Source organism: Oncorhynchus masou, unplaced genomic scaffold, assembly GCF_036934945.1.
Source record: "Oncorhynchus masou masou isolate Uvic2021 unplaced genomic scaffold, UVic_Omas_1.1 unplaced_scaffold_1313, whole genome shotgun sequence".
Classification (NCBI taxonomy): Eukaryota; Metazoa; Chordata; class Actinopteri; order Salmoniformes; family Salmonidae; genus Oncorhynchus; species Oncorhynchus masou.
The window spans coordinates 12,768-37,230 of record NW_027002992.1 but is presented as its reverse complement, the minus strand read 5'-3'; the positions used below and the strand labels follow the sequence as shown (position 1 = coordinate 37,230).

General features: G+C 47.7%; 1 protein-coding gene across 1 annotated transcript; it reads right to left on the bottom strand.

Annotated features, from left to right (window-relative positions):
* Positions 1-282: 282 nt before the first annotated feature.
* On the bottom strand, positions 283-24,376 carry LOC135530279 (guanine nucleotide-binding protein G(o) subunit alpha-like). Its single transcript, XM_064958628.1, has 7 exons — positions 24,281-24,376; positions 22,450-22,610; positions 15,895-16,023; positions 5,790-5,919; positions 5,576-5,647; positions 3,095-3,182; positions 283-2,404 (listed from the first exon to the last, which is right to left on the bottom strand). The coding sequence occupies exons 1-7, from the start codon at positions 24,341-24,343 to the stop codon at positions 2,214-2,216; spliced, it is 834 nt and encodes a 277-aa protein (XP_064814700.1). The 5' UTR covers positions 24,344-24,376; the 3' UTR covers positions 283-2,213.
* Positions 24,377-24,463: the final 87 nt, after the last annotated feature.

Below are 24,463 nucleotides of genomic sequence, written 5' to 3'. Positions count from 1 at the left end.
AAAAACGTTGACACGGCAAGTAAACAAACGACTCCGAAACATTCAAATAATTATTTCATTGGGAAAGCCAATTAATCTGAAGACACCAAGGTCAAGTTATTTCACAAGATCGACTGAATTATAATCCAATTCTGTGTCCAAATCTCAACCCAAAAACTCAAGATTAAAATGTTATTAGATGACAGAAGCATATAAAACAGAATTTAAATACTACAAGGCCTACATAAAAAAGGTACTTGTTTACCCCCCAAGACCCCCATAAACGGGCACAATTAGGAATGATTCTTATAAATACATAATGGTAAGATTTTATTTCTCAAATGCTTAGACAATAGTTTGATAGCAATAGTCTTCCAACAGATACTTGTCTGTTGAGCAACTTAGACAACAATCCCCAAATGAATGACAGAATAAAACATGTAAATTAAGAAAAAAGAGGAGAGAGAAAGGAAGAGGTGTTTGAGAGCGGGAGAGAGAGAGAGCAAGAGAGGGAGGAAAGGAGAGCAGGACACAAGAGTGATGAGATTTACTGCAGTTAAATAAAGCCAGTTGTTTTCTGTGATCTCTGTCCCATTAAGGAGTGATAGGCATTGATGGATGGGAGGAAAATGCCCGTAGTCAGTATGCATGAGTGAACCCCTTAACACACACACACAGTATGGATGAGTGAACCCCTTAACACACACACAGTATGGATGAGTGAACCCCTTAACACACACACAGTATGGATGAGTGAACCCCTTACCTCACGCACACAGTCTGTATGGATGAGTGACCCATAACTCCACACCTCCACACCAGTACCACACTGCCCGTGCATCTAATGGACAAACGGTAAATCCTCCTGCCTGCCCCCACACACACTAAGACGTGCACTAAGCTGAGTGAGCATTTAGCCGGATGACTGTAACCGAGCAACCAAAGCTGAGAGGAAGCCTATCATTACCGTCTACAGGGTCCCTCCAATGAGCTCTGGTATGAATAAGAAATATAACAAGTATGTTAAGAATTAAAAATGTTGATGTTGTATTATTCCTATTCTGATTAGGGTTGCATAACAACAACAATAACACAAATAAATATGTACCATAGTCCATGATTGTTCACAAAAACAAGAAGAGGGAAGTGAAATGTTCTCCAATGGACCACCTCCTCGTTCCGGGAAGTGAAATGTTCTCCAATGGACCACCTCCTCGTTCCGGGAAGTGAAATGTTCTCCAATGGACCTCCTCCTCGTTCCGGGAAGTGAAATGTTCTCCAACGGACCTCCTCCTCGTTCCGGGAAGTGAAATGTTCTCCAACGGACCTCCTCCTCGTTCCGGGAAGTGAAATGTTCTCCAACGGACCTCCTCCTCGTTCCCGGGAAGTGAAATGTTCTCCAACGGACCTCCTCCTCGTTCCGGGAAGTGAAATGTTCTCCAACGGACCTCCTCCTCGTTCCGGGAAGTGAAATGTTCTCCAACAGACCTCCTCCTCGTTCCGGGAAGTGAAATGTTCTCCCACGGACCTCCTCCTCGTTCCGGGAAGTGAAATGTTCTCCAATGGACCTCCTCCTCGTTCCGGGAAGTGAAATGTTCTCCAATGGACCTCCTCCTCGTTCCGGGAAGTCATGTAAACAGTTCCAGAGGAACTGAACCGAGGGGTCTTTCATTATGAAGTCGACTTAAACACGCTTTTCTTCCGGAACCAGAAAACGGAGTAGGGTGACGGAGCCCCTAGTCACTGATCTTGGGTCGGTTTTCCCTTATCCCCACTAACGGTTAAAGTGGAAATCAGCAGTTGAAACAATAACAAAGCGTACTCCCCGCCCGTTTTGGTAAACAGCTGAGGGACGGGGCTGGAGAATCGTAACCTCTCTCAAATGCATAGCTAGAGCTATGGATGCAAAGACTGTCAATCCATCATATCAGCATTCTAGTTTTAACCATGTTGAGGCTATTTGTTCACATTTACGTTGTTTACAAACGGAGTAAAACAAGCTTATATTTTGAATTAAGCTCATGAGCGATTTATAAGTTACATTCTTCAAGAATCAATGGGCCAGGTGCTAAGTCCAAAAATGGACGTAGCAACTGCTGATTGACCCTTTAAGGTTATGATTTGGTGAGGGGAAGCTGAGTCTAGCTCTGTACCGAGGGAAACTTCACCCCAGAGTCCAGAAGCCAACCAGCACCATCGGCACTGTTAGAACTCATAGGAACTCTTAGAACCAATCATAGCAGAGAGACGGCCTCTAGGTTCTCTTTGATGATGGTGTCCATGACGACCTGGAAGACAATCTGTACATTGGAGGTGTCCGTTGCCGTGGTGAAGTGGTGGTAGATGAGTTTGCTGGGCGTGGCGTTGAGAGACACAAACATTCCGGCAATGTATCGGGCCGCAGCGTCCACGTCACAGTCTGCACCTGGGGGGGGAAGAAAGAAAGAAAGAAAGGAGAGAAAGAAAGAAAGAGAAAGAGAGAAAGAAAGAGAGAGAAAGAAAGAGAGAGAAAGAGAGAGAAAGAAAGAGAGAGAAAGAAAGAGAGAAAGAAAGAGAGAGAGAAAGAGAGAGAGAGGTAGAGGGAGAGAGGGAGAGGGGGAGAGGAAGAGGGAGAAGAGAGAAGGAGAAGAGAGAAGGAGAGGGAGAGAGTGAGAAGGAGAGAGGGAGAAGGAGAGAGGGAGAAGGAGAGAGGGAGAAGGAGAGAGGGAGAAGGAGAGAGGGAGAAGGAGAGAGGGAGAAGGAGAGAGGGAGAGAAAGAGGGTGTCAGGCAATACCGTTTTCAGAGTTAGTTCCATTCCATGATAATACAACATCTTCTCATGATGGCTTCCTCCGATCTCAAGCCTGTATATTGTTATTTTATCAATGACAAAGAAGGCCATTTCATTTACATTTACATTTAAGTCATTTAGCAGACGCTCTTATCCAGAGCGACTTACAAATTGGTGAATTCACCTTCTGACATCAGTGGAACAGCCACTTTACAATATATTTCATATTTCATGTCAAACACCAATGGATTGCAATAGCATTATCAGTCTGGTCACATATGTTTTACCTATTGCGTGTGGTGCACGTGTCGTGTGTATATTAGGGTGTGGTCAGCGTGACTGACCTTTGAACTGCGGCACATACAGCCGCAGATGCCGCCCCGAATGTAAAATCTTCTCTTGAAAAAGATCGATCTTGTTCATAAATAAGATCTGCAATAAATAAACAAATACATTAATAAATAAAAAATATCCGACATCACTGGTCGGCAATTATACACAAATAAATAGAGTGGTAAACAAACATACATATGAACAATAGGGAGGACGTCCAATCAACGTCCAATCAACGTCCAATCAACGTCCAATCAAGAATAATACTGTGATTACTGGTGTCAAACCATTTCCTGTAAATACCACTTCCAGGTGATACGGATATAACTGCAGAATTATGCTACTCATCAATCAACCGTAAATGCCAGTTGATGAATGGTCAAATCTGTACATGTGATCGGGAGAGCGATCACTGGCGAATTCAGATCAATTACCTAGTGAAGCCTTGGCTACAGGAGGATTGACTGAGCTAGCTGTCGCAAGTATTATGGTGTGAGTCAACACACTGTCCCTGACTGACTGTCCCTTTCACAATACACAACACTCTGACTCAGTGGCGTGCATCCCAAATGACGTGGCTATTCCCTATATAGTGCACTATTTTTTTTTTTTTTACCAGGGCCCATATGAAGGGACATAAAGGGAACCGGGTGACATTTGGGACGCATCTTAGTTCACTGTAGTGGTTCACTAGTGGACCAATTAAAAGTCTATGAGCAGTTCTCATTCTACCTGGCTTTGGTTCATTTGGTTAAAAGAACAACAACTGGTGAGATAATGATGGATGAACTGATTTGAATGAAGAGAATAATGAGTGTGTGTGTGGTGTGTAATTAATACAGTGGAACAGTGGGTGGAGGGTTATAGGTTCGCAGACTCACAGACACGCCCTGATAGATTAATTACTCGGTCTCACACACGTACGCATGCACACGCCACCACACCAAGTGGGCATGAAAACCACACTAAAGGAGGTCCCATTAAACAAGCTCGTTACACTGTCCTTCATTTGATGAGGGCGGGTGCGTGTGTGTGTGTGTGTGTGTTGGTGTGTTGGTGTGTGTGTGTTGGTGTGTGTGTTGGTGTGTGTGTTGGTGTGTGTGTGTTGGTGTGTGTGTTGGTGTGTGTGTTGGTGTGTGTGTGTTGGTGTGTGTGTGTTGGTGTGTGTGTGTGGGCTGGAAGCAAGCAGAATGCACCTAAATTACTGTTCGCTGTTTAATTACGAGTGACAAGGGACCTATTAGAACAAAGGCTGTGGTCGGTCGTGTGTGTGTGTGTGTAGGTGTGTGTGTGTGTGTGTGTGTGTGTAGGTGTGTGGTGACAAAGACATTGCAGAGGCATGTCCACTCAGAAGCCACGAGTGACATAAATGACAAGTGAGAAAGAGAGAGAACGAGATGGAGAAAGACTTCCATGTTTGCTTCACTCATCCGTTCCCACTCTGTCCTCCCCATGGACTCTCTACGCGCAACAGTGAGTGTGTAGTGTGTGTGTGTAGCGTGTGTGTGTGTGTGTGTAGCGTGTGTGTGTGTGTAGCGTGTGTGTGTAGCGTGTGTGTGTGTAGCGTGTGTGTGTGTAGCGTGTGTGTAGCGTGTGTGTGTGTGTGTGTGTGTGTAGCGTGTGTGTGTGTGTAGCGTGTGTGTGTGTGTAGCGTGTGTGTAGCGTGTGTGTGTGTAGCGTGTGTGTGTGTGTGTGCAGCGTGTGTGTGTGTGTGTGTAGCGTGTGTGTGTGTAGCGTGTGTGTGTGTGTGTGTGTAGCATGTGTGTGTGTGTAGCGTGTGTGTAGCGTGTGTGTGTGTGTGTGTGTGTAGCGTGTGTGTGTGTGTGTAGCGTGTGTGTGTAGCGTGTGTGTGTGTGTGTAGCGTCGTCTCCATCCTGTCCATTAGCAAAAGGACAACTAGAGGACAACCATGTCAACCCAACTCTGTTTAGACTTGGCCAAGTAGCTGTAACTATCAATGGAAGAGTTTCTGTAGGGATGGGACATTTCTAGCCATAATAAAAATAAAATAAATCATGGCAAAATCTGTGCACTACAATATTTGAAAAGATAAATAAATGAACTTGCATGCCAGGCGAGTTGGGCATATTTTCTTCTCGCCCAGCCTGCTGGTTACATGATCTCTTACCAAATACCATTCTCAGACTTTTGACGATGTTGACGGTCCATCTGTTCCCTCTCATTGACTCCTGTGCTTTCTAATTCCAGCGTGTACAAGGTTGTTTACAAGTGCAAAAAAAAAAATTGCTTTTCGTTTGAATTGGGCTTTAGACTAGGGCCTTACCACTGAGGTCCTCCGTTATAGAGACTGTCTGTTACCACTGAGGTCCCCCGTTATAGAGACTGTCTGTTACCACTGAGGTCCCCCGTTATAGAGACTGTCTGTTACCACTGAGGTCCTACAGTATAGAGACAGCCCCTTATCATTGAGGTACTACAGTATAGAGACGGTCTCTTACCATTGAGGTACTACAGTATAGAGACTCTCTTACCATTGAGGTACTCTTGAAGAAGATGTTGTTGCAGATGGAAGAGAAGAGCTTCAGACTCTCCTGTAGGCGGTTCTGAAAGAGGGGAATTCATGAGGTGTAACATTAGTAAACCAGGCGCCTGCCACATCAGACCCTGTGTAGTAATATGTCAACCGTGTTCATCAGGGAAACGACAGGTAAAGATGTCGGGGTAACAATAGAGAGGGTGTCTCACCATACATGGGTCCTCTACTAGAGTCATGTCGTATCCACTGAGAGAAACAACAAATACCACGGCCCGGACGTCCTCGAAACAACCAATCCACTTCCTCCTCTCTGTCCTCTGACCCCCCACATCATACATCCTGGAGCGGGGGAAGGGGGAGAGAATTATTTTTTGTATAAATATATATTTTTTTTTAATGAGCGAGTGAGAAATCTGTACATTAGATGGAACACATCAGACTCATTGATTATGTGGAGTAGAGAACTTGGGCAGCCAGCGAGACAGGTTATTAGTGTGGTCGTGGTTTGGCCAATGTGTTTAGAGTGTTTTAGATCCATGTGATAATGACAGTTAGCTGTCAGCAGGAGGTTCACAGCATAGGTTCAAATAGGACACCTGTTACTATTTAGATCGTGTGTGTGTGTGTGTGTGTTTATCAATTAGCTAAAGACAATTAGTAAGTTAATTAATTTACTCAGATTGAGGGAACCGTCTGTTGGGTCCTTCAGGAACACCTGGGTCCTCCGTGAAGCCCCTCGAGGTCCACACAGAGCTTGCGTCCCATTTAGCACACTATTCCCGATTCAGAGCAGTCTTTTTGATCAGGGCTCACGGGGCTCTGGTTGAAGTAGTGCACTACATGGGGAATAGAGTGTCATTTGGGACACGGCCAGAGGGCTTAGAATAAGCCAGAGATGATGGAAACCTCTGTAGTATTTTAGCGTAAGCCAACGTCATTAAAACAAAAAGGGATCTCATTTGGGATTTAGTGATGCCAGTCTCTTTTCTCCTCCCCTCCTAAAAGGTCCGGGGGCAACGGTTGAACACAGTCACACTCAACGGCAATGAATACATTTAAAAAACAATCCCCTTTCACTCGCAATAAACCATAACAATTATTAATTCGCAATTAACTTGATATGCTACAGTCCATGTTGAGTATTGGTGAGTTTGTCTCTGCTCTCTGAAGATTCTACACTAAAACCCAAACAACTTGGAGGTCTGGTGCTGGCTAATATGGTGTGAAATCAGCGGATAATCAGATAAATTGACACGCTGTACCAAAATGAACAAATGGCAGGGGTTAACGCAACGGCACATTAGATGATGCATTCAGAGTACAATTTACAAAACGCCGCATACTGAAACGTTTTGTTTTTCGCATACTATTTATTTGGGGTATTATTCGTACACAACCTTGTCGAGCAGCTTGCTCCATCTGTTCAGCTAGTGTTGTCACAGTGTTCGGTGTGTGTGCGTAGTATATCACATCATCCAGCCACATCTAGAACATTTGAGCAGCAGGTCATCTGGACATTGGTCTGTAGCTAATTGGACTTACTAGTTTATTTCTCTTGATGTGTTTTGAGGGTTTTATCTGAAGTAAAGAAGTCCAAGGCAATAGACAGAGACAGTGAGATGCATTCTGCATCCCAAATGACACCCCTAATTCCTATATAGTGCACTACGTTTGACCAGAGGCAATAGGGCCCCGTGTATGGAATGCCAATAGGGCCCCGTGTATGGAATGCCAATCGGGCCCCGTGTATGGAATGCCAATCGGGCCCCGTGTATGGAATGCCAATCGGGCCCCGTGTATGGAATGCCAATCGGGCCCCGTGTATGGAATGCCAATCGGGCCCCGTGTATGGAATGCCAATAGGGCCCCGTGTATGGAATGCCAATCGGGCCCCGTGTATGGAATGCCAATCGGGCCCCGTGTATGGAATGCCAATCGGGCCCCGTGTATGGAATGCCAATCGGGCCCCGTGTATGGAATGCCAATCGGGCCCCGTGTATGGAATGCCAATCGGGCCCCGTGTATGGAATGCCAATCGGGCCCCGTGTATGGAATGCCAATCGGGCCCCGTGTATGGAATGCCAATCGGGCCCCGTGTATGGAATGCCAATAGGGCCCCGTGTATGGAATGCCAATCGGGCCCCGTGTATGGAATGCCAATAGGGCCCCGTGTATGGAATGCCAATAGGGCCCCGTGTATGGAATGCCAATTTAAAAAAACGAATTTCAACCACATCTCAAAATCACAAAATTAACTAATGATGCTAGCCGATACCCTCTTTTCTCTTTCCCCTCCCCCAGCCCCACCCTCTTTTCTCTTTCCCCCAGCCCCACCCTCTTTTCTTTCCCCCAGCCCCACCCTCTTTTCTTTCCCCCAGCCCCACCCTCTTTTCTCTTTCCCCTCCCCCAGCCCCACCCTCTTTTCTCTTTCCCCTCCCCCAGCCCCACCCTCTTTTCTCTTTCCCCCAGCCCCACCCTCTTTTCTCTTTCCCCCAGCCCCACCCTCTTTCTCTTTCCCCCAGCCCCACCCTCTTTTCTCTTTCCCCCAGCCCCACCCTCTTTTCTCTTTCCCCCAGCCCCACCCTCTTTTCTCTTTCCCCCAGCCCCACCCTCTTTTCTCTTTCCCCCAGCCCCACCCTCTTTTCTCTTTCCCCCAGCCCCACCCTCTTTTCTCTTTCCCCCAGCCCCACCCTCGTTTCTCTTCCCCCAGCCCCACCCTCTTTTCTCTTTCCCCCAGCCCCACCCTCGTTTCTCTTCCCCCTCTTTTCTCTTTCCCCCAGCCCCACCCTCTTTTCTCTTTCCCCTCACCCCCCACCCTCGTTTCTCTTCCCCCTCTTTTCTCTTTCCCCTCACCCCCACCCTCGTTTCTCTTCCCCCTCTTTTCTCTTTCCCCCCACCATCCTCCCCCTCTTTTCTCTGTCCCCTCCCCCAGCCCCACCCTCTTCTCTTCCCCTCCCCCAGCCCCACTTAACTTGTAAATTCCTTGGTCATTTATCAGTGTCGGTTAATTATCTGATGCTCTGATGAAGACGAGGTGAAATGGAGAGAGGCCGCGTCCCCATAGCACCATATTCCCTATTTAGTACACTACTTTTCACCAAAGCCCTATGGGAACTGAATAGTGTGCCACTTGGAATGGTGTCTCATCTCTCTAGAGGCGGAATGAGGGGGTCACAGGTCAATGGTAAGCAGGCTGAGTGTGTGTATGCACTAAACTGTCCCGTGACATCTGGGCGGCGAGGGCTGGTAGACGGAGGAGACGATGTGATTGGAGGATTAAACAAGTGTTCCATTCATTCTTTCATTACATAGTTAATTAGGGGTTAGCTAACGAACTGCGACCTACGTTGACCTTGACTGAGGAAGAGTGTGTGTGTGTGTGTGTGTGTGTGTGTGTGTGTGTGTGAGAGGTTCAGGAACACATCTCTCCATCCCCATCTTTCTCTGGGTCCCTCACCTCATACTTTAGAGAGAATGAAAGAGAGAACAGAGAAGGACAGATATTATAGTGCAGCCTCCCTCTCCTCCTTTTACCTGATCAGATATTACAGCTCCGCCCACAACGCAAACACACTGTCAACAACTATGGGTTATAGAAAGCCTGTGGAAGCCTGTGTCTTTTTGAAAGAAAGGCAGACAAATGGGTGACAACGAAGGCCTTACACACCCATTCATCCACTGGTCCTTTTAGTGCTCTACCATTTAACCTGCCTCCACAGTGCCCCCGCAGTGCCCCCGCAGTGCCCCCGCAGTGGCTGTGGGATTTAGCAGTAGTCAACGTGACAGAAAAATAACAAAAGCAAAGTGTGAGGAGGAGGAGGAGAGACCAGAAAGGAGGAAAACGAGAAAGATCAAGAGAGAGACCAAGAGAGAGACCAAACAGAAACCACTTCCTGTCAGCCAGCAATCATTCAAATGACTTATTTGACATCTAGATGACGCACACACACCTACGGGGCTGAAACGTAGACTACCGTATGTATGGAGACGTCTACAGACTGGCGAACATGTCAAAGCACAACACACACTATATAAAGATCAGGAGGAGCCTCTGCCCAGAGACGTGGTGCAACATCCCCGGCCCAATGTTTACGTTTCAATCATTCAAATCATTTACATTTGGCGTGATTCATAATTTAGTTTGTTTGAAAACATAAATGGAAGTGAAATTGGGTGTGAAATACACACATGAAAAGTCTCATCTCATAAATGTCACAAGATATTCCAGAGAACTGCCTTTCTCCCTCTCCTCTCCTCCCCACCATCTCTCCTCTCCCCTCCCCTCCTCTCCGCTCCTCTCCTCCTCTCTCCTCTCCTCTCTTCTCCACCATCTCTCTCCTCTCCTCTCCCCTCCTCTCTTCTCCCCTCCTCTCCCCACCTCCTCTCCCCTCCTCTCCCCACCTCCTCTCCTCTCCTCTCCCCACCTCCTCTCCCCCTCTCCCCCCCCACCATCTCTCTCCTCTCCTCCCCACCATCTCTCTCCTCTCCTCCCCACCATCTCCCTCCTCTCCTCCCCACCATCTCCCCTCTCCTCTCCTCTCCTCCCACCATCTCCCCTCCCTCTCCTCTCCTCCCCTCTCCTCCTCTCCCCTCCTCTCCTCTCCTCCATCTCCCCTCTCCTCCATCTCCCCTCCCCTCCTCTCCGCTCCTCCTCTCCTCTCCAGTAAGTGTGTATAACAGATACCTCCACTTCAGTATCTATCTTGTTTAGACAAAGGTGAAATGGACAAAAAAAATCATTTTCTTTGGAGAGATTTGACCTTTTCCCTGTCTGTCCGTCCGTGTTGTGCTGAGGGTAATTGTCTTTGAGGAAATTGAAAACGGGGGACTCGGTCCCCGCACCCCAATCCACAGAGATTTATGACTAGAGTGGGGTGCGTGTGTGTGTGGGTGTGAGAGTGTGTGTGTGTTTTATGTGATGGGTAATTTTTGTCAATAAAAGCATCCATAGTGCAGTTTGATTGACAGCTTTCAATTTCATGTGTCCATGACCCTACATGCTGATTGTATGTGCGTGTGTGTGGTGTTGATTCTGGTAACCCAAATCAACTATTGTATTGCTCCTAGACAGAGGCCATCACACAGATATTCTGCCAATTTGTGAAGCACACACACACACACACACACACACACACACACACACAGAGGTAAAAGGGTCTGTGTCATATTGACATGCAGTTCCCACAATGCAGTGTGACAATGTTTAGATGCAAAACAAAGGCACCTTATGAAAAGCCTCTCGCCACAGCCCAGGTAATATGGTTTATCATTTTAAATACAGGAGGTAATATTGTTACGTTTTCATAATTCATATGAAATGCAGAGGTAATATTGTTAGTTATTATAATTCATAGGAAGTGAATTTTACAGAGCGGGTGTAGGAGACTGGAGTGTGGGTTACATCCCGAATGACACCCTATTCCCTATAGGGTACACTACTCTGGTCTAAAGTAGTGTATTATTTAGAGAATAGAGTCCCACTTGGGATACAGATTGTGTTTGGAACAGTTGTTTAGAGAGAGGAGCTCCATTGGAACAGTTGTTTAGAGAGAGAGAGAGGAGCTCCATTGGAACAGTTGTTTAGCGAGAGAGAGGAGCTCCATTGGAACAGTTGTTTAGAGAGAGGAGCTCCATTGGAACAGTTGTTTAGAGAGAGAGAGAGAGAGAGGAGCTTCATTGGAACAGTTGTTTAGAGAGAGAGAGAGAGGAGCTCCATTGGAACAGTTGTTTAGAGAGAGAGAGGACCTCCACTGGAACAGTTGTTTAGAGAGAGAGAGGAGCTCCATTGGAACCATTGTTTAGAGAGAGAGAGGAGCTCCATTGGAACAGTTGTTTAGAGAGAGAGAGAGAGAGGAGCTCCATTGGAACAGTTGTTTAGAGAGAGAGCGAGGAGCTCCATTGGAACAGTTGTTTAGAGAGAGAGAGAGGAGCTCCATTGGAACAGTTGTTTAGAGAGAGGAGCTCCATTGGAACAGTTGTTTAGAGAGAGCGAGGAGCTCCATTAGAACAGTTGTTTAAAGAGAGAGAGGACCTCCACTGGAACAGTTGTTTAGAGAGAGAGAGGAGCTCCATTGGAACAGTTGTTTAGCGAGAGAGAGAGAGGAGCTCCATTGGAACAGTTGTTTAAAGAGAGAGAGGAGCTCCATTGGAACAGTTGTTTAGAGAGAGAGAGGAACTAGGAGTCGACGTGCTAGGAGTCGACGTTCTAGGAGTCGACGTGCTAGGAGTCGACGTGCTAGGAGTCGACGTGCTAGGAGTCGACGTGCTAGGAGTCGACGCGCTAGGAGTCGAGTAATCAATTATTTTTGGAGTCGACTCTCCACCTCTTTGTCATTTCAGTTACCAATTGGAAATGGCAGAGAATGGCCAGCGACAGCTTTCCTGTACCGCTGAACGTTGAGAAGTGAGGGAGGAAATGCACATTTAGCAAAATGGAGTTGAGGTACAGTAGTGGTGGTAGCGGTGCTTCACCATCTGAAGGGGAGACCCAACAGTAGTGGTGGTACCGGTGCTTCACCATCTGAAGGGGAGACCCAACAGTAGTGGTGGTACCGGTGCTTCACCATCTGAAGGGGAGACCCAACAGTAGTGGTGGTACCGGTTCTTCACCATCTGAAGGGGAGACCCAACAGTAGTGGTGGTAGCGGTGCTCCACCATCTGAAGGGGAGACCCAACAGTAGTGGTGGTACCGGTGCTTCACCATCTGAAGGGGAGACCCAACAGTAGTGGTGGTACCGGTTCTTCACCATCTGAAGGGGAGACCCAACAGTAGTGGTGGTAGCGGTGCTCCACCATCTGAAGGGGAGACCCAACAGTAGTGGTGGTACCGGTGCTTCACCATCTGAAGGGGAGACCCAACAGTAGTGGTGGCACCGGTGCTCCACCATCTGAAGGGGACGCTCCGTGAGACCCAACAGTAGTGGTGGTACCGGTGCTCCACCATCTGAAGGGGAGACCCAACAGTAGTGGTGGTACCGGTGCTCCACCATCTGAAGGGGAGACCCAACAGTAGTGGTGGTACCGGTGCTCCACCATCTGAAGGGGAGACCCAACAGTAGTGGTGGTACCGGTGCTTCACCATCTGAAGGGGAGACCCAACAGTAGTGGTGGTACCGGTGCTTCACCATCTGAAGGGGAGACCCAACAGTAGTGGTGGTAGCGGTGCTCCACCATCTGAAGGGGACGCTCCGTGAGACCCAACAGTAGTGGTGGTACCGGTGCTCCACCATCTGAAGGGGAGACCCAACAGTAGTGGTGGTACCGGTGCTCCACCATCTGAAGGGGAGACCCAACAGTAGTGGTGGTACCGGTGCTTCACCATCTGAAGGGGAGACCCAACAGTAGTGGTGGTACCGGTGCTTCACCATCTGAAGGGGAGACCCAACAGTAGTGGTGGTACCGGTGCTTCACCATCTGAAGGGGAGACCCAACAGTAGTGGTGGTAGCGGTTCTCCACCATCTGAAGGGGACGCTCCGTGAGACCCAACAGTAGTGGTGGTACCGGTGCTCCACCATCTGAAGGGGAGACCCAACAGTAGTGGTGGTACCGGTGCTCCACCATCTGAAGGGGAGACCCAACAGTAGTGGTGGTACCGGTGCTCCACCATCTGAAGGGGAGACCCAACAGTAGTGGTGGTACCGGTGCTCCACCATCTGAAGGGGAGACCCAACAGTAGTGGTGGTACCGGTGCTTCACCATCTGAAGGGGAGACCCAACAGTAGTGGTGGTAGCGGTGCTCCACCATCTGAAGGGGAGACCCAACAGTAGTGGTGGTACCGGTTCTTCACCATCTGAAGGGGAGACCCAACAGTAGTGGTGGTACCGGTGCTCCACCATCTGAAGGGGAGACCCAACAGTAGTGGTGGTAGCGGTGCTCCACCATCTGAAGGGGAGACCCAACAGTAGTGGTGGTACCGGTGCTCCACCATCTGAAGGGGAGACCCAACAGTAGTGGTGGTAGCGGTGCTCAACCATCTGAAGGGGAGACCCAACAGTAGTGGTGGTACCGGTGCTCCACCATCTGAAGGGGAGACCCAACAGTAGTGGTGGTACCGGTGCTCCACCATCTGAAGGGGAGACCCAACAGTAGTGGTGGTACCGGTTCTCCACCATCTGAAAGGGACGCTCCATGAGACCCAACAGTAGTGGTGGTAGCGGTGCTCCACCATCTGAAGAGGAGACCCAACAGTAGTGGTGGTACCGGTGCTCCACCATCTGAAGGGGAGACCCAACAGTAGTGGTGGTACCGGTGCTCCACCATCTGAAGGGGAGACCCAACAGTAGTGGTGGTACCGGTGCTCCACCATCTGAAGGGGAGACCCAACAGTAGTGGTGGTACCGGTGCTTCACCATCTGAAGGGGAGACCCAACAGTAGTGGTGGTAGCGGTGCTCCACCATCTGAAGGGGAGACCCAACAGTAGTGGTGGTACCGGTTCTTCACCATCTGAAGGGGAGACCCAACAGTAGTGGTGGTACCGGTGCTCCACCATCTGAAGGGAGACCCAACAGTAGTGGTGGTAGCGGTGCTCCACCATCTGAAGGGGAGACCCAACAGTAGTGGTGGTACCGGTGCTCCACCATCTGAAGGGGAGACCCAACAGTAGTGGTGGTAGCGGTGCTCAACCATCTGAAGGGAGACCCAACAGTAGTGGTGGTACCGGTGCTCCACCATCTGAAGGGGAGACCCAACAGTAGTGGTGGTACCGGTGCTCCACCATCTGAAGGGGAGACCCAACAGTAGTGGTGGTACCGGTTCTCCACCATCTGAAAGGGACGCTCCATGAGACCCAACAGTAGTGGTGGTAGCGGTGCTCCACCATCTGAAGAGGAGACCCAACAGTAGTGGTGGTACCGGTGCTCCACCATCTGAAGGGGAGACCCAACAGTAGTGGTGGTACCGGTGCTCCACCATCTGAAGGGGACGCTCCATGAGACCCAACCTGTTGCTGGCAGCAGTGCAGCTGCATTGTGAATTCACAAAGAACTTTATAAATTGTTCTTAGTGTTTTAATGGAAGCCGATAAAAGTAAGTGGCAGGTTAACGTTCTCCTCCATTTGTCACATCCCTACCATGGTTGTGTGTGCGCCTGGTTATCAGACTCTCCTCCACTGTGTGTTGATAAGGCCTGTTAGGCTATTGACATATTGACTTCCTGCTGACTCAATCACAGACCAATCAGATATCAGTTTGTCTGATTGGCACTAGCCAAATTGGCTGTTAGAGATAAAGTCTCTGTGACAAAATGAGGCTGTGTGAGATAACATGACATGGTCCCAAAGATGAAAAGATACCAGCACCTGTCACAGGTATTTTTTGATCACTTTTAAGTTAAAACCTCGTACTTAAAGTTAACCTGAAAACTATCGCCAGCGGAGCTTTAAAGACCAATGCGACTAAAATATTTTGCCGTGTGACCACGAGTTTTATTTTGGGAGCATTGCGTCGTGGGCTGTTCTAAAACTACTTGTGCATCGTTAACCACTTGTTCACACTTTGTTCAGTCGTGTTACCTCATTGGCTAAGCTAGCTGACAACCTGGTAACTTGACCAGTATTATCGAACAGTGGAGGCTGGTGGGAGGAGCTACAGGAGAATGGGCTCGTTGTAATGGCTGGAATGGAATGGATGGAACGGTATCAAACACATCGAGCATCTGGAAACCACATGTTTGACTCTGTTCCAGTCATTCCATTTCAGCCATTACAACGAACCCATCCTCCTATAGCTCCTCCCACCAGCCTCCACTGATATCCAAACAGTTGGAATGAAAGGAAAAGGCATAGCTTCTTCAGGAGGTAACCATAGCAATTAATTAATTAATGAATGACAGATGTCTTGCATGTAGTCAACGCACAACGTTTTTAAAGAGACAGTGTACAATTTTCAATGTCACATATCTCAATAGGGCAATGGTGCTTTTACACCATGTAAAAAAAAAACTACATATTACACTAATGACTCTGTAATGTCAATGACAGGTGTTCATATCAACATTGGAGCGTTCATAATAAACGCATGTCTTTGAAGTGTTACGTGGTAGTTTCCAGGGCAACAACATGTGCTTCAGAAGAAGCTGGAACTCATACAGGCCCAATATACGCTCAATCAATTGGGAAAACATTTTCTGGTGCTCCTAAATTTAATCTGGTGCTCCTAAATTTAATCTGGTGCTCCTAACATGTTTAAATTGGGAGCACCAGTGCTACCAATTAATTTCTTTAAAATGCAGAGCCCTGATAGTAGGCCTTCGTATTTTGGGAAAGTTGTATTGTCTACAACAACAAGAGAAGACACACAACAGTATTATTTACCTGAAGAGCAGGTGTTTGACTTTGAACTGCGTCTCTATGACCCCGGTGGTCCTCAGTCTGACCCTCAGGACATCCGTCTCCGTGGGAACGTAGTCCGGAGAGATGATACGACCCATGTTCTCAAAGAAACTACAGGAGGAGGATGAGAAAGACAAAGATTAGATTATTTGATCTAAACATTGTATATCTGAAAAGGTAACAATTTCAAAAGCTAGAGAAAGAGAGATGGAGAGAGAGACAGACAGAGAGACAGACAGTATGCCGGTCAGGCTGTGCTTAATTTAAGTCGGATCCTGCCGGAACAGGAAGAGAGATGGAGAAAGAGACAGACAGAGAGACAGACAGTATGCCGGTCAGGCTGTGCTTAATTTAAGCCGGATCCTGCCAGAACAGGAAGAGAGATGGAGAGAGAGACAGACAGAGAGACAGACAGTATGCCGGTCAGGCTGTGCTTAATTTAAGCCGGATCCTGCCAGAACAGGATCCAGAAACTCTCCTCTTTGGACTGTTTTATTCCGGTACCTCTCCTCTTTGGACTGTTTTATTCCGGTACCTCTCCTCTTTGGACTGTTTTATTCCGGTACCTCTCCACTTTGGACTGTTTTATTCCGGTACCTCTCCGCTTTGGACTGTTTTATTCCGGTACCTCTCCGCTTTGGACTGTTTTATTCCGGTACCTCTCCTCTTTGGACTGTTTTATTCCGGTACCTCTCCTCTTTGGACTGTTTTATTCCGGTACCTCTCCACTTTGGACTGTTTTATTCCGGTACCTCTCCGCTTTGGACTGTTTTATTCCGGTACCTCTCCTCTTTGGACTGTTTTATTCCGGTACCTCTCCTCTTTGGACTGTTTTATTCCGGTACCTCTCCGCTTTGGACTGTTTTATTCCGGTACCTCTCCTCTTTGGACTGTTTTATTCCGGTACCTCTCCTCTTCTGTTTTATTCCGGTACCTCTCCTCTTCTGTTTTATTCCGGTACCTCTCCTCTTTGGACTGTTTTATTCCGGTACCACTCCTCTTTGGACTGTTTTATTCCGGTACCTCTCCTCTTTGGACTGTTTTATTCCGGTACCACTCCTCTTTGGACTGTTTTATTCCGGTACCTCTCCTCTTCTGTTTTATTCCGGTACCTCTCCTCTTCTGTTTTATTCCGGTACCTCTCCTCTTTGGACTGTTTTATTCCGGTACCTCTCCTCTTTGGACTGTTTTATTCCGGTACCTCTCCTCTTTGGACTGTTTTATTCCGGTACCTCTCCTCTTCTGTTTTATTCCGGTACCTCTCCTCTTTGGACTGTTTTATTCCGGTACCTCTCCTCTTTGGACTGTTTTATTCCGGTACCTCTCCTCTTCTGTTTTATTCCGGTACCTCTCCTCTTTGGACTGTTTTATTCCGGTACCTCTCCTCTTTGGACTGTTTTATTCCGGTACCTCTCCTCTTCTGTTTTATTCCGGTACCTCTCCGCTTTGGACTGTTTTATTCCGGTACCTCTCCTCTTTGGACTGTTTTATTCCGGTACCTCTCCTCTTTGGACTGTTTTATTCCGGTACCTCTCCTCTTTGGACTGTTTTATTCCGGTACCTCTCCTCTTTGGACTGTTTTATTCCAGTACCTCTCCGCTTTGGACTGTTTTATTCCGGTACCTCTCCTCTTTGGACTGTTTTATTCCGGTACCTCTCCTCTTTGGACTGTTTTATTCCGGTACCTCTCCGTTTTGGACTGTTTTATTCCGGTACCTCTTCGTTTTGGACTGTTTTATTCCGGTACCTCTCCGTTTTGGACTGTTTTATTCCAGTACCTCTCGAGGCATGAAAAATAATTGTTTCAAAATTATAATAAAAAGCAATCAAAGTTCATTCGAGTTGCCTCTTCGATTAATTCTCCTGCCCCCACAAAAAAAAAAAAACGTAATGTGAAAAAGTAGATTTTCAGCCCGGGCCTAATATTTCTAAGAGTAGATTCTGGCTGGGCCGGGTTTATGTGCAACATTGTAACCCATGTTTGAGACCAAGGCGTGGCTGTGTGAGAAGCGAGGATGTTCTCTCTCTGCTCTGATAGACAGGAGCCTGCAACTCGTCTCTCCTGCGTTGAACTTCACCACTTATTTCCTTATGGAATCACAAGGTTCTGGAGGGGCTGCAGCTCCCTTGAGAACTGTAAATGCGTTTGCCAAAGCTATAGAATTACTGCTGTCTGTTCAGAAATAAATGAAACCATTCAGTGTGTCCTACGACACCATGAGAAGGCCCATCATTTAGCCACAGAGGATCAATAGCATCTTGGTTTGTTTTTTACTTGCTTAGCTGTGGATTGTGGCCCAATAACAAGGAACAGCCTACAGTCTGGAATGAGCCACACATCTGTCAGTGAAAAAACATCATGCAGATATTATTTCAGATACAACTGCAGGAAAACAGGTAGGAGGCAAATGTCTCCTGAAAATAGAAGACTCTGTGCTGTAGGCCACCAAAACATTTGATCAACTTCCAAATACTGTTTTACAAGAGAGAGACAGAGAGACAGATGAGACAGAGACGAGAGAGAGACGAGACAGAGACGAGAGAGAGACGAGACAGAGACGAGACAGAGACGAGACAGAGACGAGACAGAGACGAGACAGAGACGAGACAGAGACGAGACAGAGACGAGACAGAGACGAGACAGAGACTTTTGGCACTAGCGCATCAGCCATCACCAGTGAGTGATCTGCTGATCATTAGGTGAGTGATCTGAGCACCATTAGGTGAGTGATCTGAGCACCATTAGGTGAGTGATCTGAGCACCATTAGGTGAGTGATCTGAGCATCATTAGGTGAGTGATCTGCTGATCATTAGGTGAGTGATCTGAGCACCATTAGGTGAGTGATCTGAGCACCATTAGGTGAGTGATCTGAGCATCATTAGGTGAGTGATCTGAGCATCATTAGGTGAGTCAGTGAAACTGGAAAGCATTTTTAGGACTATAATTTCCTCCTCACATTGTGTCTCCACACATCTAGGTCTGGACTATTGATGGGTTCAAGACAAGGTCAATATGTATTGATTTTTGATTCTCAGTTTGTCAGTGTCAAAGTCGCCTGCCATTTCAATTATTTGCCTGGTGTTAAAAAAATGATAATGAAAAGATTCTACCAAAGTCTACAGTCATGTAAAATTACATATAACTGCATGCAATGTGTTGATAAAAGACTTTCCCCGGACCCTCGACTACTAAACATGTTCCCAGTGTGTGCAACCTGTGTAAGTGCCTCTACTCTACTGCTCTACGCCACGACGCAAATGTGATGATATGCATGGAAGGATTTATTATAAAAGGTGTTGTTTTCTCGTCATGCGTCCTGGTACCTGAGAACTCCCCAGCTCACCCTCCGCTCACGATACCTTTTTGTTCCCTCACCTCCTGATTTACAAATGAAGCTGCTGTCAGGTGTGGAATGCAGTGAGAAACTCACCCCCAGGAGATGCTACGATACTAATCTCCATTCTGAATATTCAGACTAGTGGATTAATGGGTTTTAGAGTTACAGCTTTACATAATACTGGTGCTCTGAGGCTATGGTTCATCTAACAAATGGATTATACTGGTGTGTGTGTGTGTGTGTGTGTGTGTGTGTGTGTGTGTGTGTGTGTGTGTGTGTGTGTGTGTGTGTGTGTGTGTGTGTTGTTTGCAGGGTGTGTTACAGCCCAAGTCGCTGATAGGGGATGACTGGGCGAGAATGTCACCATCACTTTGATGCGGGAAAGCTTCCATTCTGTGTGTTTGTGTGTGTTTCTGTGTGTGTTTCTGTGTGTGTTTGTGTGTGTTTCTGTGTGTGTGTTTCTGTGTGTGTGTTTCTGTTTCTGTGTGTGTGTGTGTTTCTCTGTGTTTCTCTGTGTGTTTCTCTGTGTGTGTGTGTGTGTGTGTCTCTGTGTGTGTGTGTGTCTCTGTGTGTGTGTGTGTGTTTCTGTTTCTCTGTGTGTGTGTGTGTGTGTGTGTGTGTGTGTGTGTGTGTGTGCTTCTCTGTGTCTGTGTGTGTGTGTGTGTGTGTGTGCTTCTCTGTGTGTGTGTGTGTGTGTGTGTGTTTCTCTGTGTGTGTGTGTGTGTGTTTCTCTGTGTGTGTGTGTGTGTGTGTGTGTTTTCTCTGTGTGTGTGTGTGTGTGTGTGCTTCTCTGTGTGTGTGTGTGTGTGCTTCTCTCTGTGTGTGTGTGTGTGTGCTTCTCTGTGTGTGTGTGTGTGTGTGTGCTTCTCTCTGTGTGTGTGTGTGTGTGTGCTTCTCTGTGTGTGTGTGTGTGCTTCTCTCTGTGTGTGTGTGTGTGTGTGTGCTTCTCTCTGTGTGTGTGTGTGTGTGCTTCTCTCTGTGTGTGTGTGTGTGTGTGCTTCTCTCTGTGTGTGTGTGTGTGTGTGTGTGTGTCTGCGTGACTTTGTCCGAGGTGTATTTCGCAGGCTGTGGTGTCCGGCTGGTGCTCAGTGGGTCTCCAGGGGACCTGTCGCTGTAGATAAAGCCAGAGCAGAGGCCTCATGCTGGGGGAGAGGAGGAGAGATGACAGCCTCCTGCTGGGCTGGTTGGTTCAGCCTTCTCTCTGCTCATTTTCCCTCTTTCTCCCGCTCTACTTCAGACTCACCTCCGTCACATAGATTTGTCCATAATGACCACCGCTTCTCTTCTCGTAGTAGGTATTTTCTCCTTTGTCTGGCTCTCAGGGTGATCATAGTTGATTATTTGTGACAGTGTGTGTGTGTGGATTGTCAGTGACACACCATAAGGCTAATCACAGGACAGCAGGCCTCCACACTCAGATAATTAGACCCCTGGATCTCTCTATAACATATGCTGACTCAACCACAGTGTGTGAAAGAGAGAGACACACAGACAGACAGAGAGACACACAGACAGACAGAGAGACACACAGACAGAGAGACACAGAAATAGAGGAAGAGTGAAAATATAGGTGAGTTAGTTGTACAGTTGTACAGTGCAGGTGTGTTCAGGTAAGACGTGTGTTGTAACAGGTCAGTACTCACCCTGCAGTGTGTTGTAACAGGTCAGTACTCACCCTGCAGTGTGTTGTAACAGGTCAGTACTCACCCTGCAGTGTGTTGTAACAGGTCAGTACTCACCCTGCAGTGTGTTGTAACAGGTCAGTACTCACCCTGCAGTGTGTTGTAACAGGTCCGTACTCACCCTGCAGTGTGTTGTAACAGGTCCGTACTCACCCTGCAGTGTGTTGTAACAGGTCCGTACTCACCCTGCAGTGTGTTGTAACAGGTCAGTACTCACCCTGCAGTGTGTTGTAACAGATCCGTACTCACCCTGCAGTGTGTTGTAACAGGTCAGTACTCACCCTGCAGTGTGTTGTAACAGGTCAGTACTCACCCTGCAGTGTGTTGTAACAGGTCAGTACTCACCCTGCAGTGTGTTGTAACAGGTCAGTACTCACCCTGCAGTGTGTTGTAACAGGTCAGTACTCACCCTGCAGTGTTGTAACAGGTCAGTACTCACCCTGCAGTGTGTTGTAACAGGTCAGTACTCACCCTGCAGTGTGTTGTAACAGGTCAGTACTCACCCTGCAGTGTTGTAACAGGTCAGTACTCACCCTGCAGTGTGTTGTACCAGGTCAGTACTCACCCTGCAGTGTGTTGTAACAGGTCAGTACTCACCCTGCAGTGTGTTGTAACAGGTCAGTACTCACCCTGCAGTGTTGTAACAGGTCAGTACTCACCCTGCAGTGTGTTGTACCAGGTCAGTACTCACCCTGCAGTGTGCTGTAACAGGTCAGTACTCACCCTGCAGTGTGTTGTAACAGGTCAGTACTCACCCTGCAGTGTGTTGTAACAGGTCAGTACTCACCCTGCAGTGTGTTGTAACAGGTCAGTACTCACCCTGCAGTGTGTTGTAACAGGTCAGTACTCACCCTGCAGTGTGTTGTAACAGGTCAGTACTCACCCTGCAGTGTGTTGTAACAGGTCAGTACTCACCCTGCAGTGCTGTAACAGGTCAGTACTCACCCTGCAGTGTTGTAACAGGTCAGTACCCACCCTGCAGTGCTGTAACAGGTCAGTACTCACCCTGCAGTGCTGTAACAGGTCAGTACTCACCCTGCAGTGCTGTAACAGGTCAGTACCCACCCTGCAGTGTTGTAACAGGTCAGTACTCACCCTGCAGTGCTGTAACAGGTCAGTACTCACCCTGCAGTGCTGTAACAGGTCAGTACTCACCCTGCAGTGTGTTGTAACAGGTCAGTACTCACCCTGCAGTGTGTTGTACCAGGTCAGTACTCACCCTGCAGTGTGCTGTAACAGGTCAGTACTCACCCTGCAGTGTGTTGTAACAGGTCAGTACTCACCCTGCAGTGTGTTGTAACAGGTCAGTACTCACCCTGCAGTGTGTTGTAACAGGTCAGTACTCACCCTGCAGTGTGTTGTAACAGGTCAGTACTCACCCTGCAGTGTGTTGTAACAGGTCAGTACTCACCCTGCAGTGTGTTGTAGCAGGTCAGTACTCACCCTGCAGTGTTGTAGCAGGTCAGTACCCACCCTGCAGTGTGTTGTAGCAGGTCAGTGTTATTAGTTTACTCACTACAGGGCAGAGTCGTTGAGTTCAAACTCGTAACCCCTGGCTGCGGCCTCTCGAACCCCCTGGTCAGCCCACAGACAGGAAAGGGCGTGGCCAATGAATGGAAACAGCACCTGATCCTCATCAAAACACCTCCCACAGGACAACACAGAGTGGGCGTGCACCTGGGGGGTGAGAACACAGAGGGTGTCGTGTCCATACAGTTTCCATGACACAGACTGGACATGAAGCTACACACTCTGCCGACCCCAAACTCCCTCACACAGCACGAATGACAAGGTTATCAGTAGAGGAAATTCATCACAGTTTCACAGCTCTAGTTATGCGCCGTCAGACTCAGTGTGGGTGGTGATGCTTTACGCTCTGTTACCTTTGGGCAATAAAGGTATTCAAATTGAATGGAACCTGACAATAACACCTCCCACCCAGTCTCTCACGCACCGTCTCCCGATCACACCTCTGTACCATGGCATTACAAAGCAATTACACTACAACTCATTCACTTAACTGGCTATTATTGATGCCCATTTGAACTATGACATTCTAACACAAAATAAAACTAGAGAGAGTGTGTTTGTGCATGTGTATCTGTGTCCGTATCTGTGTGTGTGTGTATGTGTGTGTGTGTGTGTGTGTGTGTAGGGAATGTCCTGAGCTGCCAGCAGACTAATGGGTCAGGGCTGAGTAAACATGGAGAGCAGCAGCAGCCAATCAGACCACTGGGACCCGCCAGCCTTCTGTGTGTGTGCGTGTGTGTGTGTGTGTGTGTGTGTGTGTGTGTGTGACAGACACTACTGTCTGCTGTAGGCATGCTGCCCTCTAGTGTCTGTATTGACAAATCACACACACTAAAGCCATCAAGTGAAGTAGTGTTTCTATGGAGGTGGAGACTAAGAGAGCGAGCGAGCGAGAGCGACAGACAGACAATAGAGCAATAGACAAGACAGACAAGACAGAGCAATAGACAAGTCAGAGCAATAGACAAGTCAGAGCAATAGACAAGTCAGAGCAATAGACAAGTCAGAGCAATAGACAAGTCAGAGCAATAGACAAGTCAGAGCAATAGACAAGTCAGAGCAATAGACAAGTCAGAGCAATAGACAAGTCAGACAGACAGAGCAATAGACAAGTCAGAGCAATAGACAAGTCAGAGCAATAGACAAGTCAGAGCAATAGACAAGTCAGAGCAATAGACAAGTCAGAGCAATAGACAAGTCAGACAGACAGAGCAATAGACAAGTCAGAGCAATAGACAAGTCAGAGCAATAGACAAGTCAGACAGACAGAGCAATAGACAAGTCGGACAGACAGAGCAATAGACAAGTCGGACAGACAGAGCAATAGACAAGTCAGACAGACAGAGCAATAGACAAGTCAGACAGACAGAGCAATAGACAAGTCAGACAGACAGAGCAATAGACAAGTCAGACAGACAGAGCAATAGACAAGTCAGACAGACAGAGCAATAGACAAGTCAGACAGACAGAGCAATAGACAAGTCAGACAGACAGAGCAATAGACAAGTCAGACAGACAGAGCAATAGACAAGTCAGACAGACAGAGCAATAGACAAGTCAGACAGACAGAGCAATAGACAAGTCAGACAGACAGAGCAATAGACAAGACAGACAGACAGAGCAATAGACAAGTCAGACAGACAGAGCAATAGACAAGACAGACAGACAGAGCAATAGACAAGACAGACAGACAGAGCAATAGACAGACAGACAGAGCAATAGACAGACAGACAGAGCAATAGACAGACAGACAGAGCAATAGACAGACAGACAGAGCAATAGACAGACAGACAGGACACTCCATCTCCCTCTCTAACCTTGTTCTTGCTGTTGGTCAGGTTGATCCGGAGAATGCCCATCCCGTGGAGGACAAACTTCATAGAGGTCAGAAGATTGTCCAGCACCGCCGGCTGTACGGGGTCAACAGGGCAGGGGTCAGAGGTAAAAATGTAAAAACAGTTACCACGGCAACGGTGTTCACACCACACAGGAAAAGTACA